General features: G+C 35.7%; 1 protein-coding gene across 4 annotated transcripts in view; it reads right to left on the reverse strand.

Moving 5' to 3' along the window:
- LOC132115972 (transmembrane protein 108-like) overlaps positions 1 to 20,568 on the reverse strand; it is a 65,672-nt gene that overhangs the window by 8,708 nt on the left and 36,396 nt on the right. For all 4 annotated transcript variants that reach the window (XM_059524431.1, XM_059524428.1, XM_059524430.1 and 1 more), the window contains one exon: positions 10,857 to 10,940. In XM_059524431.1, the coding sequence (XP_059380414.1) occupies positions 10,857 to 10,896 (40 nt within the window). In that variant the 5' untranslated portion in view covers positions 10,897 to 10,940. The remainder of the gene's footprint in view (positions 1 to 10,856; positions 10,941 to 20,568) is intronic.

Below are 20,568 nucleotides of genomic sequence, written 5' to 3' on the forward strand. Positions count from 1 at the left end.
CAATATAAAGCTCAGAAGTACAGTATTAATAATAAAAAAAGGATGAACTTTAGGTCAAGGCAGCTTATAGTTGAAGAAACACTCACTTAAAGTGTGTGTGTGTGTGTGTGTGTGTGTGTGTGTGTGTGTGTGTGCCTACTTAAACATATTTTGAAGACAATTTGTACCAAAAAGTGAGCTTAACCTTACAAAAACCTCCCTTTGGGGACATCCTCATTTGTAAAACTGGTATAAAATCAAATACATTTTTAAATTGTAAAAATGCAGGAAGTTTTTGGTGAGGGGTAGGGTAAAGGTGTGGGATAGGATTAGTTTATACAATCTATAACTATCTGTTTATAAAAACAATAGAAGTCCCAATTTAAAAAGCCATATATGTGTGTATGTGTGTGTGTGTGTGTGTTTGGTCCAAAATATGAAACCATACAGAATTAGTTGGTATAATTAGAGATAATGAACTCTTTAAGCTATTTAAAGCTTAAATTATACAGAATGATGGTTTTTGAAAATCTAAAAATGCAAAATGCTATGTTTTGTGTTATGGATAGATTAAGGGTTAGGGTTACGGTAAGAGGATACAGTTTTTAAAGTATATTAGGCCTATGGAATGTCCCCTTAAAACACGAAAACCCAACATGTGTGTGTGTAATGATCAATGTCAGCTACAGTGTCTATAGTGTATGTGTGTGTTGGTGTGTGTGTGTTGTGTGTGTGTACATGCAATGTCTAGGTCAGAGAGGTGTAATTAGCTGGAGCAGCATCTCTCTGTTGATGGAGTCTAACCAGGTCTAATGCCGACGTAAAGGTCTGACCTCTTCCTTCACATAGAAACAGGAGAGGTGTTTGCAATGAAAGCAATTTGAAAAACCAGTGATAGAGAGTCCAGCAAAAAAGAAACACTTTCATGAACATCCATTATGTAATGGAGTGAATGCTGCTGTAAAGAAAGATGGAGAGGTGTAAAGATGAGGAGAGTGACAGGACACTAGGACTGCATAAAAAAGACTGAGAACATGAATAAACAAAGAATGGAAAATGGAAAAGGCATATGCAACAGTTCTTTGTTATTCTGCAGCAGATAAATTAGTTTGACAAGCTAGGGCTTGCACATGGAATGATTAACCTTGCAATAATTGCTTCCTCTGTTTTGGTGCTAAAAAAATGACTTTCATTACAAAATTACATGCGCTGCCATCTGCTGATTTCAAACATAACATTCAGAGATGGATGGCTGGTAAAGTTTTCTCTGAAACAGAAGTACATAACAGTTTTCGTTTGGCTACTTTCATATTTTGGAAGTTTTTATAAAGTGAAATAAATAAATAAATAATATATATATATATATATATATATATATATATATATATATATATGAATGTATGGATGTATGTATATATATATATACATATAGATATATAGATATTATATATATATATATATATATATATATATGCACACACAGTATATATGTGTTTCTGTTGAATATAAATGTTGAATAACGTCATTATTTTTGTTCTCTTTGCGCACAAAAGTATTCTCGTAGCTTCATGAAATTACAGTTGAACAATTGATGTCACATGGACTTTTTTTTTAACGATGTCCTTACTACGTTTTTGGTTCTGGGAACATTGCTGTCAAAGGAGGGTCAGAAAGCTCTCGCATTTCATTAAAAAAAATCGTAATTTTAATTTGTGTTCTCAAGATGAACAAAGGTCTTTTGGGTTTGGAGTGACATGAGGGTGAGCATGATGACAGAATTTTCATTTTTTGGGTGAACTATTCCTTTAAACATGCACATACGTCAAAGATTTAAGTTTGACATATAGAGATAATTTTAGAGATAATTAATCATTTAAGCTATTTAAAGCTGAGCAAAGTTAAAAGTGTGTGTGGGCAGGACTGGGAAAAGGTGAAGTGGTTGCTAGGATGTATTATTACTCTTAAATTATTTTATGATTTATGATGAAGATTTAATGATGACCTCTGTTCATTAGCTCATTGAGAAATTGATGGTGGAAGTGGAATTTATGCGGTAAACACTCTAAATTAAAAGTCTTTGGAATGTTTAAGCAGCCTGTGACTTTCCTAAAGTCCTACATAGCTATGACATTAATAAATCACATGAGAAGATCCATCCTGCCCACAGTGGTCCTTGAGCTGTCTGCACGTCTCTCACATTAGAGATGCAGATACTGAGATCTCAAATGGCCGTGACAGATTGCATGAGTTTACAGCTTATCTTCCCATCCATCATTCAATATTACACATAACCTCACCTCTGGAGACAACGAGCCAAGATGGCATCTGCAGTATGAGGCTGCAACAGTGTTGACTGCCACAAGTGAAACAAATTGGAGAAGATGCTGTAGTATTGTAGCTGATCCCATCCCAGTGCACCCAAAGTTTCAACATGTGCAAATGAAACAAAGCTAATGTATGACTTGTATTACAATGCACAAGATTTATATTACACAAGTCATATGAACTACTTTGTTCATTTATGCTGCTTTTGGTTCTTTATGGAGCTTAAAGGGATCATATGATGCAATTAATTTTTTTCCTTTCTCTTTGGGGTGTTACAAACTCTTGGTGCATAAAGACGATCTGTAAAGTTGCAAAGATTAAAGTCTCAAATCCAAAGAGTTATTCTTTATCAAAGTTAAGACTCTGTCACGCCCCCTAAAACGGCTCGTTCAAGCCACCCCCACATGTCTACGGCACTATGTGGGAAAATTTGCGTAATGCCGCCCAAATGTTCACGCAAAGAAAGAAGGCGTGGTTTCAGTAACCAAAGTAAGTGTTGAAGCAGCCATGTCAAGGAGCTGCTGTGTGTATCTAGGAGAAAGCAAAAACACTTTATTTGGCCTTCCGAAAGTAGATGCATTTAGGAATCTTTAAGATTACTTGCAACAGAACAGCAATGCATTTTATGGATGACCGGTTCGTGAACCTAGGAGAGGAAGTAATTCTGACTTTGCTACAACAATCTGAAAAATGACACTCGCAATTATGGAAAGGGGCGTTACATTTCCGACGAGTGCTTGCGGTGTTTGACCAATCACAATGCACTGGGTCAGTTGGCCAATCAGAGCTTGTCGGAAGCAGGGACTTTGTAGAAAACGACGCGTTTGAGAGAGGCGGGGCATAGAGGACCTAAAATAATGTACAGTATTTGAAAAATAATGTGTTTTTTGAACATTAAATCATGTCAATATATTCTGTTACACCAAACACACAAAATAATGGTCTTTAAAAAAGCATAATATGACCCCTTTAACAGGCCTGAACATTCTGCAAATCATCTCCTAATATGTTTTTATTCATTAATAGGGATATTATTTTTAACAACAGCAATTGTTTTGGGTCATTACTTTACAACACTGTCAGAACTAAAAAAAAAAAAGAATGTGATTTTAATATTTTTTTCTCATTCTGAGTCTTTGTATAAAGTACATTTGTTTATACATTTATATTGAAAGAAGTTGCCTGTTTTGTTTGGACTTTTATTTTTTAAAATTCCTGTTTTAGTTTTTTAGTCATTTGTAGTTTTATGCTTGTTTTCTCATGATTATCCTCCATGGTGTTTTTGTGTTTCCTTATTAACCTTATTATTTAAGGCCCGGTTATAAAGGGAACAAGGAACACCTGGGGAGACAATCATGGGGCAATCAATCATAAATAAAACTACAAATGACTAAAAAACTAACACAGGAAACAAAGATGTTCCAACAAAACAGGGAAAATAGAGCTGCAACTAACGATTATTTTTCTGTCGACTAATCTAATGATTATTTTTTCGATTAGTCGACTACTCTAATGATTATTTTTATTACAATAAATAATTAATCTAATGTTCTTTTTTTGATTAGCTAATGAATCCTTTGGATAACTTTACAAAAAAATATAAGTACAACTTCTAATATAATATTTCAAACTTTATTCATTTTCAACCCATGTGGTTGAAGTTTTTACAGTATACAAAGATAAAGAGGCAAAGAAAATTATTTTACTATGGTAAATATGAGTTTACGATAGCGCTTATAATTAAACCACAGTAGCCACAAATTTACAGTTGCCTGAGACGTCATGAAATGTTCTTTAGCATCACCAACCATAAAATGTGGTCAGGGTTCTGCTATGGTTTAGCATGGTTTCCAGAGATCTGGACCTGATTCTGGGTAGCTTGGTGGTCTGTGACTGTTGTCTCGTGGCGCTCTGTCTTTTAAGGGGCCGTTCACATATCGCTTTTTTTGCGCGCTCAAGTTCGTTATTTCCAATGTAGGCGGTCTGCTGCGCTCGTTCCATCACATCTGCAGCAGAGACCTGAACCAGGAAGTTGGTCCCCAGATCACACGGTAGCCAGTTAAACCATAACACCGGAAAGGCGCCAGTATGTTTTCTTCTGAGGTGCTCGTGCATCGCAGTTGTGCTGCCGTGGTACACCATATCGGTTTTTCAAAGGGAACAAATGGCCATTTTATTTGGCCTCTGTTTGAAGTATTCCCATACTTTTGATAACAGTGGTCTCTGTTTTTGTGATAGAATGCAACTTTCTCCATTCCCAGTATGCCATTACGCGAGATGTAAACAGTGTGACGCGTCGTTACAGCACTAAGGGAAAATGTAACATATATAATATCATCCATCCATCCAATTCTCCACATTGCTTAACTTCTATAGGGCTGCAGAATGCTTGAGCATATATTATGGTATATATAAGTTCTAATATCTTAGTGCTGCATTTGACACAATTGACCACAACATTCTTTTGCATAGACTTGAACACTTTGTTGGCATTAATGGAAGTGCATTAGCATGGTTTAAATCGTACTTATATGACCGCCATCAGTTTGTAGCAGTGAATGAAGATGTATCATATCGATCACAAGTGCAGTATGGAGTACCTCAAGGCTCAATACTAGGGCCTCTACTCTTCACGCTTTATATGTTACCCTTGGGAGATATCATCAGGAAACATGGTGTTAGCTTTCACTGATATGTTGATGATACTCAGCTCTATATTTCTTCGCGGCCCGGTGAAACACACCAATTTGAAAAACTAATGGAATGCATAGTCGATATAAAAAACTGGATGACGAGTAATTTCTTACTGCTAAATTCTGAAAAAACAGAGGTGTTAATTATAGGACCTAAAGACTCTGCTTGTAATAACCTAGAACACTGTCTTAGACTTGATGGTTGCTCTGTCAATTCTTCGTCATCAGTTAGGAACCTAGGAGTGCTATTGAACGCAATCTTTCCATAGAAAGCCACGTTTCTAGCATTTGTAAAACTGCATTTTCCCATCTCAAAAATATATCTAAATTACGGCCTATGCTCTCAATGTCAAATGCAGAAATGTTAATCCATGCATTTATGACCTCAAGGTTAGATTATTGTAATGCTTTATTGGGTGGTTTTTCTGCACGCTTAGTGAACAAACTACAGCTAGTCCAAAATGCAGCAGCAAGAGTTCTTACTAGAACCAGGAAGTATGACCATATTAGCCCGTTCCTGTCAACACTGCACTGGCTCCCTATCAAACATCGTATAGATTTTAAAATATTGCTTATTACTTATAAAGCCCTGAATGGTTTAGCACCTCAGAATTGTTCTACGTTCTCAAAACTCAGGCAATTTGATAATACCTAGAATATCAAAATGAACTGCGGGCAGCAGATCCTTTTCCTATTTGGCGCCTAAACTCTGGAATAACCTACCTAACATTGATCGGGAGGCAGACACACTCTTGCAGTTTAAATCTAGATTAAAGACCCATCTCTTTAACCTGGCTTACACATAACATACTAATATGCTTTTAATATCCAAATCCGTTATAGGATTTTTAGGCTGCATTAATTAGGTAAACCGGAACCGGAAACACTTCCCAATAACACCCTATGTACTTGCTACATCATTAGAAAAATGGCACCGTAGCCACCAGATCCAGTCTGTATCCAGATCAGAGGGTCACTGCAGTCACCCGGATCCAGTACGTATCCAGACCAGATGGTGGATCAGCACCTAGAAAGGACCTCTACATCCCTGAAAGAAAGCGGAGACCAGGACAACTAGAGCCCCAGATACAGATCCCCTGTAAAGACCTTGTCTCAGAGGACCACCAGGACAAGACCACAGGAAACATATGATTCTTCTGCACAATCTGACTTTGCTGCAGCCTGGAACTGAACTACTGGTTTCGTCTGGTCAGAGGAGAACTGGCCCCCCAACTGAGCCTGGTTTCTCCCAAGGTTTTTTTCTCCATTCTGTCACCGATGGAGTTTCGGTTCCTTGCCGCTGTCGCCTCTGGCTTGCTTAGTTGGGGTCACTTCATCTACAGCAATATCATTGACTTGTAAATAAATGCACAGACACTATTTAACTGAACAGAGATGACATCACTGAATTCAATGATGAACTGCCTTTAACTATCATTTTGCATTATTGACACACTGTTTTCCTAATGAATGTTGTTCAGTTGCTTTGACGCAATGTATTTTGTTTAAAGCGCTTTATAAATAAAGGTGACTTGACTTAATAAATATTATATATTTGTGTCATAGTGTATTTGTGTATAAATCTTTTCTCAACTAAGCATCCATAAAGGCCTAATCAATCAAACCCGGATGTCCTCCAATCTCTTGGTGGAACACAGATTTGTGGATGTCTGTCAGGATGGTAATCAATTCTACAAAAACACCCTATACTTGCTGGTTTTGGCTATCTAATCTTTTGTGATGCTTTACACAGCCATGTGATGTAATGCAGTACAGAGAAGAATGGAAATCTGCATGTGTGGCAGAAGCTTTAAATGAGTTCCAGTTCATTACTGCACATAAGGTCCATTCAAAAGGAACGTCCAAAATAGGACACAAGCAGACATCAGTATTACTGCTTTGCTGGGTGCACACATGCAGCAGAGCAGAGACATGTCCACTCCACATGATGAGCACCCAGTGGAAAATTGAACAAGCTTCCTTGTAGTGAGAAGCACATACTAAACATTGGTTCATGGTAATAAACTAGACACTAAGTCAAGCAGAAAATGCAAAAAGGAAGGAACAGGGGAAAAGGCTATTCTTGGTGTTTAGCCAAAGCATTGATTAGCATAGCGCTTTACTGAGATGCTCAATAACTGGCAAGTCCGGCAATTTCCATGTAAACACTATAAAATTGTAAACACTGTTCTTTTGGTAATGAACCTTTAAATCCTCACTTGACCCCTCACAATTCCATAAATGGTGTTTAATCTCTGTCACATTAAATGGTCTGGGACACCAGCTAAAATTAGTATTCTGCAGTGGGCTACGCCTTTAGCCTTGAGACAAAAGTATAACAAGCTGTTACATAAGAAACATTCTGAGACAAGATTACACCTGGCTTTAACATCCATATAAGGGAAGAGTAAAATTTGTTAACTAAAAAAATATAATATAAAAAAAAAATGTAAAAAAAAATATCCAGCAAGGAAGCATTTTTTAAATACAGAAAAGACATGTATAAAGTTACAAAGGATTTCAACTTCAAATAGATGCTTTTCTGTTGGACTTTATATTTTTTAAAGAATTCCAAGAATAAATCATAAGCAACACAACAGTTTTCAGCACTGAAAAGCTTCCGGAGCACCAAATCAACATAGTAGAATGATTTCTGGATTCATTTAACAGTGAAGGCCAGAGTAATGGTTGAGGAAAATTCAACTTTGCCATTAGAGGAATAAGTTACATTTTAAAAATATATCAAAGAATAACAATATTATTTCACAATGTAATTTTTACTGTATTTTTGATTACATAATTGCAGCCTTGGTGAGCATAAAACACTTCAAAGCATTCATTTTGTGAACGGTAGTATTTTTTAACAAATGAAATGCATTATTTATTTCCGCATTAGACTTTATTTTAAGGTGTCCTTGTTACAGTGCATTATACATTTCATTAATGAGGAATACTAATTAACTACATGTACTTACTATAGGGTTAGGGTTAGGATTAGGGTTTGTCTTAGGGTTACTTGCATGCAATTATTCATAATGTATTGTTATAATAATAGTTAGTACATGTTTACATGTGTAACAAGGACACCTTAAAATAAAATGTTACCCCATTATGAGTACCCCATTATAGAGAATTGTAGCCTTTTAATGAGGTGTTAATATTATAATATTAGAATCTGAACAAAGCTGATATATTGACAGAACACATTTGAGATGCATGTAAACACCAGATGTACTGTAATGTAAATGTTGACCACTTTAACTGGAATACCAGGTTTAAACAGAGACAAAATTATCTAAAACCAAAAATCTGCCAAAGTCTCTTTTCACATTTAAGCTGTTGACATGCTAACAGTGTGAAATTCTAAATAAAATCGCTCTTTGACCGTCACACAAAGGATTATTTTAAGCTATAAATGTGAACAAAACCAAAACAATGAATCCAACCAATGAATAAATTCCACTGGTGTCTCTTTGGGAGCCGTGGTCTTTAAAGTTAGGGATCCCCCAGAGAATTGTGGGCCACTTTGGGTACTTCCTGTGTTGAGGGAGGGGCAGGGTGGTGCAGATGTGAGCTCATAGATAAGGCGGGAACCATAACACCCTCTGATAATGACTTCCTGTTTGTGTGATTTAGGTTGCGTTGGTCTTCTGTAATGCCTCTGAACTTGCAGATGTTTATCCAATCAGGAGGGCGGACGAGCAAGATGCACTTGGCACTGGAAGGAATCAATTTGTTTACAGAGTACATCAAGTCTCTCATTTACCGGGGCACTAACAAATTACTTTGGCCGCACAGGAAGTAAACACTTTAAACAGGAAATTCTTAGCATGTTAGTAATGTCACTGGGCTACGGCTTCTCAAAATAGTTCTGACAATGAAATAATGGCCTTTGCAGTGAAACATTCTGCCTTTGGGACTTTTGATTGAGCATTCCTTTTGAATGCCAATTTAGGATGTTGTTTGGCAAAAGCCATTGTATTCAAATAAGCCTCACAATCCCATCTGCACTTCAGGGAGAACAACAATCACACCATAACTGCATGAGAAAGCCATCAGCTAAATTCAGTTTACTTCAAACAAATGGTGCCATCCCTAGATGAGCTGATGAACAGACTGACACGAAAGACACAAACAAACTGACAGTGAAACAAAGCAAATTGCTCTTGTTATCAGTACTATTCAGTTCCAAAACTAACTATGACTCATGAAATGCACTTGTTACATAACAAGCACACTTTGTGGCCAAAAGCAAGTGGACGTCCCCTACTAATAGCCAGGTTTGGCAAGGTCCTTATTAATTACTGCTGCAAGTTGCTTTGTTAGGAAACTGCCAACTTAAACGCAATGTTTATAAGGGATTAAAGTAAGCTTATTTATTCATGTCTTATGATTAAAAAAATAACCCTTATGACTGGTTTTGTGTTCCAAGGTCACATATATTCAGTACTAGTGTTCTATAGAAATAAAATGATTCATAAACATTTGTGTATATATAAAATTGCTTACATCCAACATGCTTATGTTTAAGATGCTGTGAATGCATATGCATTGCAAGTGCAAATGTACGATAATGCATGTATTGTACATGTATTTATACTTCACATATCTATATTTATGATTACTAAACACTTCACATACAGTATGTAGACATATTTTAAAGTCACCTACAGAGACAACAGATCCATAGTGTCCTTACAGCCTCAGGTCATAAAGGGCTCAGCTGGGAAATAATCACATTCACACAGAAAAATGACCTGAATCTTTCCAAGCACTGAAAACTGTTTTTTCTCCATTGACATCAGTTTGAACAAATGGCTAAAATATACCTGGGCCTGGAAAGTATATTTCACAGAAATTCTTGTTAGAGGTTTTTCTGAGCATTACATCTAACAGAATTTGCTGTGATGAAATCTCTTTTTAAAGTTGTTCTACAATGGAGGAAGCCTTCTCCATCCGACCTCATGTTCCTGAAACATTTCACACTTTAATATTTGATCTCAGCCAGACTGATATCAAGAGTGTGCCGCCAATACTAATATTCTACAAGTGTTCTGAGTAAAGAGACAAAATAAAAGATCTGGGATGAGCAGAAGGTGTGCTGGTGTCCCAACAAGGGTTTTAAACTGATTTAATTAGCAAGATTTTCTTGGCTAATCGACTTAACCAAAAAACATGCTGAAACTACAACGTCTGTTATGTACAGTACACTTTTTTTAATACTGTGTAAGAATAAGAAGTAGTGTAAGCTGTATACGCCTAATAAACAAACAATCTATTCAGTGAAAATGTGTTATATCTTTTTGTTTCCAAGATAAATGTGAGTCTTCAGAAGGCAGAATGTCACAATAATATTGCAACTAAAACTAAAACCATAAGCACACTCTTTACTTGAAAACATTAATTTAAAATGAAAAATAAAAACTTAAATGTATATTAATTTCAGCCAGCTGCCAAAGTAACATTTCTCATTTTTGTTTAGTTCAACTTAAAGTGCTAAAAATAACTCAATAACTAAATAAAGTTAATTAATAAAAATGTATAAAAACTATACATACATTTAATAAAAGAATTGACAAAAATACAAAATAAAAAGAATCAAAACTTAAATTCATATAAATCATAAATTGAAATTTAAAGTTTAAATTAAAGTAAATCGACAAGAAGAAAATAACACTAGTTAACAGGTCAACTTTTACAGCCCTAAAATGTTTTGTAATTATATTATTATTATTACATGGGACAGTAGGGTCAAAGGATCCTTTGTCAACCATCATGACAAAACAGAGCTTTAAAAACTATACACTATAAATGGCTTTAAATAAAATGGCATTAAAAGGCTTTATTAATGAGACTTACTCAGCAGCTGGTGGGGCAGGGCCTGCAGGCTTCTCTTCATGGTATCATGTGGTCCGGCTCCTCCTCCACAGTGCTCATGGTTCTCTACAGGACAGAGGATAGTCGGGGGTTAATCATAATCTGATTATCATGCTATTGCATTCCTGAACTTTTAATAGCATGATGATGAACTTGGGTATTTTTTTGTATTACATAGGGTCATGATTTTTACATGTGAGAGAACCAGCCCAACATAACAACACCAGCTCAGCCAAATCTGTTGATTGTCTGTTTTCCCAAACAATAAAAGTAATTGTGCAAATGAAACACTTTAGTTTTAATACACATGGTTTAGATCTGAAAATGATAAATCACGTAGGCTAAAACTGATATGACCTTTTAAAATTCCAGCGTTATTCCCCTGTGTTCAGAAATTTTGACATGAGCTGACACTTTCAGTCTCGGGAAACTGTCACACTGCTAAATGCAAATGGACACGGACACATTTCTCTCAAGAGACAAGTGTCTATGAATGTGTGTTGATTGTCATGGTGTCAAAATTGTCACTCTCTCATCTTGTCCTTGGGGTACTGCGATGGAACCGCATCCTACTGCACAAGACATATTGAGTCGATAAAGTATGTGGAATGAGATTTGCGCCCCCTTGGGTGAGGGGAAGTCTGAATCAGATGCTAATCTAAACGTCTCGCCAACACAACCGCGTTTGCCGTGATACACTGAGCAGCATTGATCCCTTTCCATAATCTTTTCATTAAGAGCTTACCGTCTTTCATAAAAGCACCGGATCAAATCGAGCCGTTTTTCAAATAGAAACCAAACCACATCTAAATAGCTTTCGATCAAAGTTTTTTAACTTGTCAGAAGTGATTTTGTAGGCCGTAGTGATAATTCTAAGCAAATATTAAATCTAAATTTATATGACAAGCAACTAAGCTAAGTAAAAAAAAAAAAACAGCACTTCCGAGTACCCACGGGAAAAACTCCATAAACGATATCCAGTGAATATTTGTGATAGTGCTCTGGAGAACATCATAAGGTTTTCATTTACATCGTAACTGCATGCTAATTGCAATTAAATTAAAATGTATTATAGTTTAAACCTGTATTAAAGGAAATTTACAGGGCTTTTTTGACTGACTTAAGTGGTACTCAAGTACATCTGATTTCATAATTTCATAATTTCTTCTATTGAAATATAGTTAACGTGTATTTCTGAATGTGCAGACAAACATTTATGGTAAGTGTAATATTGAATAACACTACAGTGGGTTTTAATAAGTGTACTTCTTTAAAGTACAACAAAACATAGAAACAGTCATTCCAAAATGTACTGTAAAATTGTATTATTTTTTATTTTGATTATTACTACAGAGTGCACTTGTTAAGAAAAAGAAATCTCTTTAAGTATACTTACAGTAAGTGGCATTTTATTTCATTAATATTACCTTATCTGCAAGTACTTTTAAAAAAATATATACTTTTAAGATTCAAAGTAGTGCACATTCAGTATAATTACTATTATTTTGAGAAGTGATGAAGTTTGATAGGTGAAAGTTACAATGCAATTCACAACCAAGGGCAAATTGTTATCTATCTACTGTATTATAACAGCCTGTACAATAGACGAGAGGTTATTAATCTATTTCTCGTTATGTTCATCTCATTACTGTTCAACACTGCCATCCCGAAAACATTTAACCACGGAGCTTCCTGACTTCTCAATCAATACAGATCATGACATCTCAATCAATAGACCCAAACAGCCTTTGTGCTTTAGTGTGTGCAAAGTCATCAAGGCACCTGTGAGAATATCTGTGATTCACGACACTCTTTTCCAGTAAATTCAACCGTGTGTGTGAGTTTGTGTAGGAAGAAAGCCCATTTGTGAGTCATGCCCACCTGCACCGGCAGGACAAGAGATCCGAGGCCTTTTTTAACAACAGAGATGAGGTCAGTAGAGTAAAAACTACAAGCACAAGACAAATTGAGAGGCCTGGGAAATGAACGTGTGGGCCAAACGGGTAAACCATGAAAACAGGAGGCAAACTGACCGAGATGCAGCGCTGTGTAAATTTTCGATAGCATGCAGTGGTGTCTGTACTTCTTTTCTAACAAACCACTGCATGGCAACTGGCACACGCAGAGACCCTGCTTCAGTCACCATAGCAACTCAAAGAGAAAATTATATTCAAATCTCGTCACAGGGACAATTGTGAGAACAATATAGAAAAAATCAAACTTGACGTGGAAATATTAGCCATGTGTGCTTTGAGCCCTTGAGCCAACAGACCCAGAAAACAGCCCCTCCTTTCCCAAGACGATGTTTGGTTTACGTTAATGATGGCGGTTTGCTGGCGTCCCGGGTCAGTTTTGAGACAGCACCTCTAAATTGTCTGTCTGGAGGGACAAGGGCTTTGAGATGAGCCAAGGTCGGTTGAGATGGTGTAGTGAAATAAAGCTGTCAGTGGATCCCCTCAGGCCACCGCCGACAGGAATAAGAACGCTTCTACCTTTATGTACCTTGACTCCCAAAGCTGGAGGCGAAGGAATTGGCATGTCTGCTTGAGGGTAACTTTGAAGATTTAATAAAGGTTTGTGAAACCCCACGTATTGGCAGCAAAGATATTTTATTCAAAACATGATACCTACTTTTAATATCGAAGGTTTTCCAAAAAAAAAAAAAAAAAACGGCACCACTGCACATTGGATATACCACAGTACTCAAATAATATAACCTAAAATTTAAACTCAACCAATGTCATTTGTTAGTAGAAATGGCTCTGGTGAATAAATAAAATGGCTTGCCAATTGGACATTATAATATTAAGGAATTTGGACTTTTCTTGAGCAAGGAAACATTAAATTGATCAAAAGTGACAGTGAAGTCATTTATAATGTTACAGAAGATTTCTATTGCAAATAAATTGTGTCGTTTTGAAGTTTCTGTTCATCTTATGTTCAAATGTTAGAGGAGAAGTTCAGTTCCTGAATGAAAATTTCCTAATAGTTTACTCACCCCCATGACATCCAAGATGTTCTTGTCTTTAGTTGAAAAGAGGTGAATGTGCAAAGAAACTCAAATGGACTCAATACATAGACGAAGAACTAACCACCCGTGACTTTTCCAATGTGATTACACAATGCACAATGCGAGTGCAAGACGAGCATTGGTCTTTAAAAAGTATAGATTTTTTTTTAAGTGAATGACCAAGCATTTAATTAGATAAGACCCTAAATCCTCTGCTAGGATTGTTTTGAAGCTGTTAGAATTAAATTTGGACCTTCGGCCCATTGGACACCACTGAAATCAACTATATGTTGAATGTTTTTCTTAAAAGCTTGATTTCTTTTCTGTACTGAAGAAAGAAAGACACAAACATTTGGGATGACACGGGGGTGAGTAAATTACAGAGGAGGTATTTTTACTCTGCTGTAAAAGTACTTTTGAAGTGTCAGTAATTTATCAGTGTTTTTCTTTAGAAAACTTTAATTCAAAGCATAATATTGTACTTTTTACTGCACTACGTTTCATATTAAATATTATTTAATACTTAATTACATTAGAAATCTATTGCTTTCTTAATTCAAAGATTTACTTGAGCACAAGAAAAAAACTGTTTTTTAAAGTTGATTAAATTAAATTAAAGATTGACTACTGAAGAAACCATATGACAATTCCAGTGTCAATAACTTTGATCTTTTTTTTTTTATAACTCAATGTGGCAACCTGTAAGTTGATTATTCCTTGAATAAATTAACCAAAACAAACATTATAGACTAGAGCATAGCAGTAATAACACCCACGTCACATTAGTGGACGACTGATATTGTTTTTGTTTTTTTGACAGCCGATTTTTCACAAATAAATAAATATTTAATAAAAATTATAATTAAAAAGGAAGTAAACACTGTAACCAACAGGGCACTCAGTATTTTGGGAAGTTTGTGTGCATTGGGAATCATATTTTATCAAATAAAGCCAGGGTAACACTCATTTTACATACAGCACACAGTGAAAATAACGAATATGACAGCGGGTAAACGCATAAAGCGTAGCATAATTTGAAATCATGGGTTTAAAGTTTAAAGCATTCAATTCACACGGAACGACCATCACACAGAGATCACGCGATCATGCAGGTCACATGCACACTTCACAAGATCTCACAGCTGATTCGACTGAGTTTGCAAGATTTGTGAAATTAAATGTTTATTAGTCATTCAAAGATTTGTTTAATGATGACGGCAAACGAGAAAGTATTATAATGTTTGCCTTTCTATTACTAATAAAATAAAAGCAATTGTTATAAAACTTTTTGTATACATTAATTCCTTTGTTTATCCGTTCTATCTCATTATTAGACAGACTTCTATCCGTATTAGATAGAACTGTTAATGACGACAGTGAAGAAGAGGGAGAATGTGAGCACTGTGTGCTCAGCCAAAAGTTCCGCCTCGAAAGCATCCGACAGGCATGCTTCAGACACGGGTCACGACGACGCATTCCCCATAGCGACCCCTAGAGGATGCAGTTCGAAGTTCCCTTGAAAGGGAACTTATCGACCGATGCCGGTATTTGAAGAATGACATGTTTACTTTCCAGGGAATGCATGGAGTTGAAAATTGTATACCTTCAATGCAATTTTAGTGCGTCGCTTTAAGCATCTGCATTAATGTAAATGTACATTTTCCAGGTAATAAATTAGGTCTTTACAGGCAACATGAACATAATTTGCTACAAATGAAATCAAATGAAGACAACACAAAACAGCATTCGTTACAGATTTCACTTATTATCCAGGAGGAAATGAAACAAGTCATCCTTATTACTCTGTATTTAACTGGATCTGGAAAATTAGACTTAGACTTGAAGTTAATATTATTTTTCCTTGCCTTCACATCAGTACAAAAGTGGTTTCCGTGGTGGGAAAGTTATTATATTCAAAGAAATATTATGAAAACACTGATGTTTCTTTTCTTATAATAACATGTGCTAGTGACTTGAGCATAATGACATAATTGAGGAAATTAAGAGGGTCAAGTTTGATTTCATGTTAAATAAACTGCATTTGCAGCATTTGCAAAATCAATTACAGTATGGAATTGTTCTCTGTGAGGTCAGAGCGACTCTCTCATGGTATCTTGTTCAATATAGTCAAGTTGATTGACTGGGAATATTGACTGAACTCACTCACTAATTCATTTACAAAGACTCATTAATCCAATTAATTCTGGACCGCTCTCACATTCACTTTGTATTACATGACATCATTTCCTCTGGCCTTCTGCAGAAGCCAACAAGTTCCAGTGTGTCTAAGATAAGAGTGTTCAACATGTGCAAAGACACAGGAGCAATTCACAGATTTGCATTTTATCCGAGCTCCTGAAAAAGCTGTTTGCAAATACTGAAAATAAAACAATTACAGACATAATCGATATTAGATAACAGCAGCTGGTGTTCATTTTTTCTGTTAAAGATAATATTTCAAGCCTGTTTAAAACTTGATTGAAATCATAATTAGAATTCCAATTGAGTGAATAAAGGCTAAATATGCCAGTTTAGCCCTAAACACATGCCACTTACACAAGTACTGTATGTAAACGCTTATTCTTCTAGCTATAAATAATTGAACAGAGCAAAATCATCTTGAAAATATTTTGTTATAATTAAACTAACTTCAGGATGAGGTTTAAAGTATCCCAAGAGGGTTAGAAAGATGCCTGATGAGAGAGAATTAGTCCTTAGGTTTGTAGCTTTAATGATTAGCATGCAGAAACTCAGCGCGGCTGCACATCTGTTTCCTGTTTCCGTGTGTGTTTGAGAGGCCCATCATGGCTGCAATCAAGCATGTGGAATGTCACACAAGCTCCAGTGTCTCTGATAACCCAGCAGTGACCTCTCAGAACATATTCAAAGAGATGTTTGGCATTTTATACTGTCATCATGTGTCATATCCTAGCTCTCATGCCATGAGAAAAGGTCATGAATAATGACTGAATTACCTCCCTAATACAAGAGAATATATTACCAATAACAAGGAGGCAAAATACTTCTGAAATAATTGTTCATGTTCTTAAAAAGGCATACTATAAAATACTTTTCATATACTATCACTATATGCACTGATATTAAAACTCTGGTACATGTAATAAGCTGAAAATTATTTTCATGGACTGATTTTTCAATTGTATGTTTTGTCTAAATGTAAAAAAAATTATAATAATTATAATGTAATTAAATGCTACAAGTGATTTTAGGCCTACAATTTTTATTTAAACATTTCTTTTTACATTTTCAAAACATTACATTTAACAGTTTTATGAAATTATTAGCGTTTCTACAAAAAGTAACCATCCAATACAAATATAAATATGCTGCATTTATTTGATCAAAAATACAGTAAAAATAAAAAATAAAATAAGAAATTATATTAAAATGTAATGTATTCATGTGTCATTCCTCCAGTCTTTAGTGTCACATGACCCTTCAGAAATCATTCTAATGTGATGTTGTGCTCAAGAAACATTTCTGATTATTACCAATATTGAATACAATCATGCTGCTTAATATTTTTGTGGAAGTATTTTTTCAGGATTCTTTAATAAACAAAAAGTTAAAAACTCATGAAAAAAAAACCTGTTCATTTGAAATAAAAGTCTTTTTGTAACAATATACATCTTTGCTGTCCCTTTTGATCGATTGAATGCATCCTTGCTGAACAAAAGTATTAATTTCTTTAAAAAAAATTTACTGATGTAAAACTTTTGAATGGTAATCTGTGTATATTTACATCTTACAACACTCTTATGACCTCATGATAACACAAGTCACATCTAATAATGTCTCCATGTCATAAGAACATGGAGTTTGATGAGCATTAAGTAAACCAATAATTAAAACTACATATGAGCACATAATAATCTTCTGCATCATCAGTATTCAGTGCCTTTGCTGACCTGATTCAATAAAAGCGCCATGTTCCTATCCATGGCCTGAGATTAAAAATTAATATATGTAAAAATGAATCACCAGCAGGCTAGACAATAACACCTCCCTTACGAGCAGCACTGTGTGGAAAACAGTGTGGACGGTGCTGTGCTGAATCACGACTGGTTCTCCAGCGGCCCTGACGATGAATTGCAGCTGCTGCGTCACTCTCCCCGGCCCCTGGGAGTCGTGTAATCAATCAGAGCCGCAGCTACACGGGCCGTCACAGCTGCAGGGCTCTGCACCAGGCCATTAAAAGTGCATTACCTTCCCAGCATTCCTTTCACGTCTCCCACAAGGAAGGCGACAAAACCCGTCGCCTCAACCCCTGGTTCAGAGTCATAGTCTCTAACAGCACACAAGGCCAAAGAGCCTCTTAAAATGATGTCCCTTCATAAAACTCAACACAACTGTACATTTAGCACAGTGATTGAGCACTAAATGAATCGTAAAAGATGTCGTCTTAATGGTATCAGTTCACAAAACAACGATTAATTAAAAGGAATAACTAATTAAAATATTTTTTAAGAAATGTATTGTGATTAATCGCAATTAATCCCGCTTAATATTAAAGTTTTTAAATATACTATATCTATTTCACATTCAATCCTTAAATGTAGAAACAACAAAGACAATATATTTGTACTATTATTTGTTTGATGACATCTTTTTTATGAATGAAGGCGAGTATCACTGATACCAATATAATGATTTACCGTATATAGTTATTATACATTACTATATAGTGAGTTTGGTCAATATCAGTTACTTGAAAATAAAACTGTTTCATATATATATATACATACATACACACACACACACACACACACACATTTTTATTTATTTATTTTTTTATTGGTAATGACCCTATATTGTTTCTCTGTGTGTCCTCAAAGTTAATCTTTTAAAACAAAAATTCATAAGACTGTTGAATGTATTTATCAAATCTCAAAATAAATATAAATTTTAATGCTGTATAATGTTGTTTAGGTCTTTGTTATTTCTAATTATTCTTTTTGACAAATTTATATAGAATTTCTATATCTTCCAAAACATGAAAATAAACGGTTTATCAGCATCAGCCAAAATAAAAATATTGGTGCATCTCTAAAACTCATATTAATGTGATCAGACATAGGCCTGTCAATTAATCGTTTGATAACAAAATGAGCTTTTTTAGCCGTGATAATTTCTTTTTTACATTTTTTTTTTTTCAAATGCCACAGATGTCCCGGGAATAAAGAGATAACGTCTCGCTAGAGTGGCCAGCTTTGGGAAGTGTCTTTGCTTATGGATGTTTGCGTCGCAAGTGATATTGCATTGTACTTGCACTACTGCTTTATTTTAATATCGCGTAGCATATTTTGCAAGGAACTTCGTTGCCCTTTCTGTCGAAATGGGCCTACTTTTCGCTTGCTTAATTTGGCTTGCTCAGCTAAATATGTCTGTAGGCGTGTAGTTGCGTTTGTCAACGTGCCCAGTGAGTTAACACACACACACACACACAGCGCACGTGTCGTTTTCTCCTCCTTTCTAAAGCGCTCGGGCAGTTGCGCTCCTGAGGCGTCTGTCGTTGCTAAGCATCCATCAGCTACGATAACTGTTACAATATTCTGTAATGGAATTTCTGTAAAGGAAATTTCAGTAGTGGATTTCCACCACCGAAAAACCCTTGCTGTAACTCTGCTACAAGATTTATTTATGAAGAAATGTAAAAAACGCTGCAGTGTTTGGGTGCACCCCATTTTTAAAAAACAACAGGGAATTTCACCCCGAAGGAAGCTGATTGAGTTGGTTCTTGTCACATGACCTGGTGCGCTTGCGTCATTCTGAAAAGTACCGCGTCGCTTCCATTATGAGCGCGAATACCGCAATTGAAATAACGAACTTGAGCGGCCAAAAGATGCGTTACCTTCATCGGTCAGAATGTTTACTTTCGGTTAACGGTTAAATGGTCAATATGAGCATCCCTAACTCGCATATAAACATAATATAACATACAAACATACAAAATTTATTAATTTTAAGCCACACAAAGTAGACATGTTGGCATTTCTTGCTCGGAATCTGCCATAAAATAAAATAAAAGTTTACTGATCTTTGAAAAGGTCCATCTGCGTTATTATGCCATTATAATTATATTAGTTGAAACTGGTCTTAGAACGACAATATTATCGTTTATCGCGATAATTTCCTGGACAATTTATCGTCCAGCAAATTTTTTTATCATGACAGGCCTAATTACTCAGACATCAGCTGAATTCTGTTGCTAAACACATATGAACAACTATAGCTAGTATACCAACCTAGGTCAGGCACATTGAATGCGCTTTTAATAGCAAGTGAGAGCTATTTGCTGGGCAAATAATTTGCATCTAAAGTTTAAGGCATTAGAAATGGAGGCAATACAAACTGTTCACAAATGGAAGATTTGAGCAGAGTGTGTGTGTCACGAAGCATGGCACATAAAAAGGTACATGTGTAGGTGTATGAATGAGTGTGGGTTCTTTTCTCTAGGAGTATGTGTGTGTAGATGATGGATGTGCAATCAGAGATTAACACAAAAGTCATTCTGGAGGATCAGAGAACTCGTTGGTTTGATACTGTGTGGGTGAAACAGTACAGACGCTTCACTGAGAGGGAAATGGGTCGAATGAGTGTCCAATGGCTGATCCATTCACTCAAAATATAATACCCTTGTGAAAAAAAATAGGGTGAATTAAA

The sequence above is a fragment of the Carassius carassius genome, chromosome 35 (genome assembly GCF_963082965.1).
Source record: "Carassius carassius chromosome 35, fCarCar2.1, whole genome shotgun sequence".
NCBI classification, from domain to species: domain Eukaryota; kingdom Metazoa; phylum Chordata; class Actinopteri; order Cypriniformes; family Cyprinidae; genus Carassius; species Carassius carassius.